This window comes from Populus nigra, chromosome 5, assembly GCF_951802175.1.
Source record: "Populus nigra chromosome 5, ddPopNigr1.1, whole genome shotgun sequence".
Classification (NCBI taxonomy): Eukaryota; Viridiplantae; Streptophyta; class Magnoliopsida; order Malpighiales; family Salicaceae; genus Populus; species Populus nigra.
Genome location: NC_084856.1, coordinates 17,984,714 through 17,991,950, shown reverse-complemented (window position 1 = coordinate 17,991,950; position 7,237 = coordinate 17,984,714). Strand labels below are relative to the sequence as shown.

General features: G+C 29.0%; 1 protein-coding gene across 1 annotated transcript; it reads left to right on the top strand.

Annotated features, from left to right (window-relative positions):
• The first annotated feature begins 455 nt into the window (after nt 1–455).
• Nucleotides 456–3,156, top strand: LOC133694008 (ras-related protein Rab7). The gene is made up of 7 exons (XM_062115413.1): nt 456–706; nt 848–874; nt 1,124–1,223; nt 1,327–1,473; nt 2,046–2,129; nt 2,225–2,388; nt 2,828–3,156. Exons 1-7 carry the CDS (start codon nt 654–656, stop codon nt 2,889–2,891), a joined length of 639 nt encoding a protein of 212 aa, XP_061971397.1. The 5' UTR covers nt 456–653; the 3' UTR covers nt 2,892–3,156.
• Nucleotides 3,157–7,237: the final 4,081 nt, after the last annotated feature.

The window sequence follows — 7,237 nt, the reverse complement described above, 5'->3', positions numbered from 1 at the left end:
ATCTCTTTCAATTTCAATCGTTGATGGAAGGGCCAGATCATTACAAAATAGAGAGTTCGAGGATTATATTAGATAAAATTGAAAATTGAGGGACCAAATACACCATTGAACCAACCGCAATAACTATAGCTACTGATATCCTCAAGATCCAACCCGTGAAAACTAAAAAGAAGAGGCAAGCACGATCGCACAGTTGCATGATAAAATGGTCAACGAGAATAATGAGTATAATTCAATTAAGAATAAATTAGTAAATTCTTAAATAATCTTATTTATCATAACCTGACATGGCCTCTAAGTCTAGTCTTTTAAGGAACCCTTTAATATTATTGTTATTATTTATTAGTAGTATTTGAAAAATCAGCTTCGCTGGCGCCTAACCTTTTATGCTTTCACGTTGGCGAGGGCTCACATGGCTCTCACTTGTATCATTCAAAACACAGGAAAAAATAATTTTTTTAATAAAATAAAGGCCAAGGTAGATACCCATTAAAAAGAAGAAGAATCAAGAACCACGTTAAAGATGTCTTTTCCCTTTCACTATTGTTAGTGTTTGTGGTGTCTTTCTTTTCCATACTTTCCTGAACTAACTTTGTCTCGTTGAGAAAGGCATTACATAGCTGCTGACATTTTTATAAGAATTCTTGATCGTGATGGACATGTCTCGAAGAGCATTACTGAAGGTTATCGTTCTGGGCGATATCGGGTATGAATCTTCTTCTTTTTTTTTCCTTGCTGAAGTTAGCTAATGTTCATGTTGATTTGTTATTTAACATTGAATGTGGATTTTCTATTCAATTCTCATGAAATTCGTTTTCTTTCCTTTTACTTTCTTGTGATTTTCCAGGGTGGGAAAGACTTCTTTGATGAATCAGTATCCGTTACATGATGATAATTATAATTTTCTTCTCTCTTTTTCAATGATTATGAGAACTTCCATTTAAGCGTCCCTTTTTCATTCTTGTCACCTTTACTTTGGTATGTAATGCCATGTTTTGTCAACTGCCAAGGACAACAGTACTAAAAAATTAAATTTTTCTTCAGTGCAAATATCTGTGGTGCATTGCATTTATGTTTTTGCTGCCTTCAGACGCCATTTGTTGGGCTGTTAACAGCTTTTCAGATATGTATATAAGAAGTTTAGCCAGCAGTATAAATCTACAATTGGTGCTGATTTTGTCACCAAGGAACTACAGATTGATGACAAACTGGTGACTTTGCAAGTGAGTAAAGAATTATCATTCAATTCTATTTGAAATAGAAATTAAGGAAAATCTTTTGCAAGCTACAATTGCTGATATTATGTATGTTATGTGTTAATGCCAGATATGGGACACGGCGGGGCAGGAGAGGTTTCAGAGTTTAGGATCAGCGTTTTACAGAGGGGCAGATTGCTGTGTTCTTGTATATGATGTAAATATACAGAAATCATTTGAAACACTTAATAATTGGCATGACGAATTTGTCAAACAGGTATCGAAAAGTGCATTACCTTTCTGTGCTCCGTTTTTTCTTTCACTGTATTGGGCATTCCTGAACAGTTCATTAGTATAGAATTACAGGTTTGCGTCCTTAGCGCAGTACCAGATAATTAAGCAACTGATTTATTATTATGACCATGGCACACTAATTTTAATGTTTTTCCTTACACTTTTTTTTTTTATGTTGTGGCTACGTATTAAACGGCATTTACAGCTTATAATTTAGATCATGGATATGAAAAGGTTTACAAATCATCTTCAGTTTAAGGTGTCTAAAGATACAATGTTGGAAATTGCAGTGTCCGCAGGGATGGCAATGGGAATGGGATTACTGTATTAAAACAACATATATAATAATCCTCAAGTTCAACAATTAGATTTATAGAGCTTAAACCCGATGAGAATTGCTGGGAAACCTCTTGAATTGTGTGAAAATCTGCGGTTTTGTATTTACATCAGTAAAAAAAATGCTTACATGCTGTAACACAATCCTTTTTTTTTTTTTCCTATTCATGCACTGGTGACATTTTCAATCCTTCTACCTATTTTGTATTTCAATGGCAGGCGGCGGATCCAGCCGATCCTGGTGCATTCCCTTTTATATTATTTGGGAACAAAATCGACGTGGATGGTGGAAGGAGCCGAGTGGTATAGATGCATGCTAACTGCTAAATGCTGAAGTGCAATATCAGTGTCTTCAGTTGAGTTTTTCCTTTCCCCTTAAAAAATACATTAACGTGCAGGTTTCGGAGAAAAAGGCCAGAGAATGGTGTGCTTCCAGGGGAGATATACCATACTTTGAGACCTCAGCAAAAGAGGGTTACAATGTTCATGAAGCATTTCTTTGTGTTGCAAAAATGGCACTAGAAGGTGAACAGGAACAGGAACATGAACAGGAACATGACATGTAAGTATACCAGTAGACTTGTTGATTATCAACATCAATTCTTGCTACCCTTTCTGTTAAAGGCTAACATCAACTTCATGTCCCGATCAATGCAATGAGCTGGCTATATTTTCAGAGAAGCTTTTGTGCAGACCTTTTTTCCAAGACATGTGAATGGTCATAGAATCCCTTAACATTACCTCACCTGTAAACAGACTTCCATAAATTTGAGAAATCATCAGCAATTTGCGTTCCAAAACATTCAATCAACTCACGTTTTGTGAGTTCCTGTCACATCTAAAACTCACGTTCTTGATCCCTTTTTTTAAAAAATACATTTGATTGATTAATGGGCCCCGCCGAACCAGATAGATTTTCACCTTCCATTGCTTAATTTCCCTGATTGCTAAATTTCTGCAAACGATGAAGATTTGCCTCATACCCAAGGCACTTTTTGCAGTTACTTTCAGGGTATATCAGAAACTGTTTCAGAAGTCGAGCAAAGGGGAGGCTGTGCGTGTTGAAGTTGGCTGCCAAAGGATTGGACGTCGGAAAATTCAACCTTCTCATATGTTTCATTCTTTATTATATATGTATTATGATGCTGTTCATTTGGGATTCAGAGGTGTTCTTATTGTTTGTATTTTATGTGTATCTACAGCTAATTAACTAGCACACTCACCATTAGACTGATAGATTGTTTATTTTGTAACTCTATTTTACAAAAAGAGACGCTAAACCATTACCAAAACTCTATTTACTGAATTAATATACCTGCTAATTTTTGGATGTCTTAGCTTTGGAAAGAATTGATAGATTTGTGACGGTGTGGATACACGTGATAGCTCATTTTCATTATTTGTTAAAACATTTATTTTGATGACATGTTTATGACAAAAATTAAAAATATGAATTATTTGGATTGTGTCTTGCCTATCCACATACTCATGTCATGCTAATCTAGCCTAAGTGTGCTAGTCCCGAGGCTAGGCCCGATTTTTTTTAAAAAAAAAATTCATACAATGTTTTTTATAAATTTAAATTTTAAATTTTTATATGTTTTTCAAGTTTCTTATTTTTTTATTTTATGTTTTACTTTTTACTTTTTCTTAATTTAATTAATTTCTATACTACATGACTAATTAAATAGTTTTAAGGAATAACAAGAATTAAATTATAAATAACTCTTAAATCCACATTAATTTAAAAAATGAAACTTTGCCCAATTAATAATATAGTTTGATATTTAATAAATAAATAAATAATTTCATTTTGTTTCCACGAGCACGACTTGGCTTTTTCTTCTTTTTTTAAATTTCAGCCTTTAATATTGAGTTTTTATTGATTTTTTTTCATGTTAATCCTTCAATTTTTTTATTTTAAATTATTATTTTTATTTTTTATCATATAACTGAATTAAAAAAATTATTATTAAACCCATTGGATCTATGATTTGGATCATAGGTTTGGCAAATTAATTCAAGTTGATCATAATTAATCTAATATGGTGTCATTTTAATATTTTTTTAAAAAAATCATTTTAAAAAAATTTATATTTAAATATTTTTTGTTCAACTCGTAATGTAGAGCATGGAAAGTAACCTAGTTTTGCACTAAATATAACTCACAAGCTTCTTATGAAAATAATTAATTTTTTTCCTTATAAAATAGAATAATATGTCTATCAATCTTTTGTATCCTTGCAACCATGTCCATTCTAAATTGGTTAAAGAAAAAAAAAATCTAAAGTCATTAAGTTAATTTGATATTACAATTTTCTAAAAAATATACTAAGATAGCTAGGTATTCTATAGTAGCAATACATAACAATTATAAGTTTTTTTTTTCTAATTTTATCCTCAGATGTTTTTTTTTAAATTATACCCTTTTATGATCAATTTATTAAAATTTGTTCAAGAAAGATAAAATTCAACAAAAGATGACCAAAACTGTAAAATAAAAGGAAATCCTATAACCAATCTTAAATTCATGCAAGAAAATACCTTTAACCCGACCATCTTTACTTTTGTCTATTTTTATAGTCCCTATAGTTTTCTGAAAAAAAAATCTATTTGAATAGTTCTTTTTTATTATTATTTTTTAGACTTTAGGTTTAAGAAATTAGGGGTGATCATTTTCGGTTCGATTTGGTTTTTATCAAAAAAAAGTAACTAAACTGAAATTTTTTAAAAAAAACTGAAACCGGGTCAAACCGACCAGTTTCAGTTCGGTTTTTTAGGGAAAAAACCAGTTTGGCCCGGTTTTTCTGGTTTTGGCTCTTCCGGTTTGGCTCGGTTTTAGCTCGGTTTTTTCCATTTTTTTTTTGTTTCGGTTCAGTTTGGTTTTTTTTCTTATAAAACCGAAACCGAACCGAACCGGCTAGTTTTTTTAAAATTTTAATCGATTTTTTTCAGTTCAGTTATTTTTTTTCCAGTTTTCTCGATTTTTTAGTTTTTTTGCTCACCCCTATAAGAAATGAATGAAAACTTGTTGAAAACTTAAAAACTATCTTTAATGTTAACGAGTTTTACTTAACAAGATAAGCTCCATAAAGATGTACGTAGACCTTTAATTTGCTTGAAAAAGTAGATTGCAATCAAGGGAAAAAAGATGCACTCACCCTATATTTGTTAGGCCAAGTAGTGCTACGGCTTGGCCTCTTTGTATTTTTTTTAATTTTTAATTTTATTTTATTTTTTTTGGATTTAGAGTTAAATGCAATATAAAAAAAATCTAGCAATCTATTTAATTATTGTTCAATTTTATTATATTTCTCAAATAATATTATAGTTTTTTATAATAATGTTAATTTTTTTTTTGATTATCATGTGTCTAATATGAAAAAAAAACTCATGAATATTAAATTAACAAAAAGAATTATGTTTTTTTTTAAGATTTTTAATAAATTTTGATATAAGTTTATCACATTGATCGATTTTTTTTACTTCAATCATATTCAAAATAATGATACTTTGTTTTAATGGTTTTTTTTAATATATTTTTGTTTAAAAAGCAATGCTAGCAACTTACAAAATATCTCGACATTGAGTTAGTTGTCGATTTCATGAGTATCTATTAAACCAAATTGAGTCCATAATCCAATTCGTAGATTTGATAAGTTAACCAAAGTTATTAAAATCGATGGGGTCTATGACCTTAGTCATGAGTTTGACAGGTTAACTCGGGTTATTTTTAATTTTTTTTTTAATTTTATCAACCAATAGTTGATTGAGAATTGAATTTTATAATTTGTTTCAATTTGCTTTCAATAAAGTTACCGCCTTCTCAAAAAAAAATCATGGTATTAGATTAATGCTCGATTTTATAAGCGTATATTTTTTTTGCTATTTTATCATATAATTAAAATAAAAAAAATTTTTAGAAATTTTTTTTTATTAAATTCAGTGGAGCCCATGATCCGGGTGCAAGTTTGGAGGATTAAGTCAGGTTAACTCGAGTCCATCCAATATGTCGTCGTTTTAATGTTTGAAAAAAAAAGATGTCATTTTTAATTTTGTTTTAAAGTCAAAACACGTTTTTACCGATCATCTATATTATTTTTATACTTATCAAATTAACTAAGTTATATAAAAATAACTTTTACATGATTTAATTTGAAGCATGAGTTAAATAAAGAATCAAGCCAGTAAATTTTAAGATCGATATACCTAGAAAAGTTTAATGATACTATCAAAAAATATTTTCAAGACATAAATATTTTTTTTAAGTATCTCGCAGTATATGGATGCTCGATGACATAATTTTTTTTTTAGATTAACATGAGTGTCTGGACTAACTTGTGCGTATCTCGACTAATTCCATGGGCCCTAAAGTTAACGACCATGTAGGTCTCAAGTGGTCCTGAGGTTTATAAAAATTAAACTGATAATATCTAAAAAATTAAATATAAAACCTGACCAATTAAATTATACCAAATTTAATAACATAATTAATCTTGAATTAGGTGGTAAATGATATACTTTTACCTTATCATTCACTTTTCAAATTAAAAGAAAAGTCGTGAAAAAAACCTCCTCGATGCACCAGCATGTAAATGGATGGTCTGCTTTCCATTGATTAGAAAAGGAATGTAATTCTCAGCACACTAGACTCTATTTGTTTTTATGATCATGGTTAAAAAAATAAATTTTAAAAAAATATGGTTAATCTTAATTAGTTAAATTTAAATATGTGTTTGATAAAAATTATAGTTGAAATTTATATACAGTAAAAAATATGTATAAGATGTTTGGTTGTGGTTACTTTTCAAAAGTGTTTTTTACTTGAAAATACATCAATATTTTTTTTATTTTTTTAAAATTATTTTTAATATCAATGCATCAAAATATATGAAAATACAAAAAAAAAATTTGAAGCAAAGAAAAAAATAAAAAAATTTTAAATTTTGAAAAAAATGCTTTTAAAATGCAAAAACAAATAGAATTTTGCAAAACTCAATTTAAAAAGCATATAAAAATAATATTTCAAACTTAATTTTTTGATAAATCCCATAATATAAAACATAATTTAATATATTACTAAACACCTAATTGTATTTTTTTCACGGCAAAAATTAAAGCTAAACAAATGGACCCTAAAAGATAATCTAAGAATAATATCATGACATAAAAGACGAAAAACATCCTATTATTGTACACTAACAGTAACATATACGACAGAAGAAGTTTTTTTCAATGGCAAAGAGCCAAACACACCAAAGAAAGAAAATCTTCTTCCATTCGCATAACAGCCTTAAAATTTCCGTCCAAATAAAATAAAAAGAAAAACCTCAAAAAATTACAACACCATGTATTTATTATAAAAATATATAAAAAAAATGAAGAAAACGTGAAGTAATATATGACCACCT

Excerpts from the sequence above, each read along its gene's own strand:
- LOC133694008 (XM_062115413.1), top strand. The coding sequence starts at position 654 with ATGGACATGTCTCGAAGAGCATTACTGAAGGTTATCGTTCTGGGCGAT. Across the intron at positions 875-1,123 it reads AAGACTTCTTTGATGAATCA|ATATGTATATAAGAAGTTTA; the intron begins GTATCCGTTACA and ends ACAGCTTTTCAG. Across the intron at positions 2,130-2,224 it reads ATGGTGGAAGGAGCCGAGTG|GTTTCGGAGAAAAAGGCCAG; the intron begins GTATAGATGCAT and ends ATTAACGTGCAG.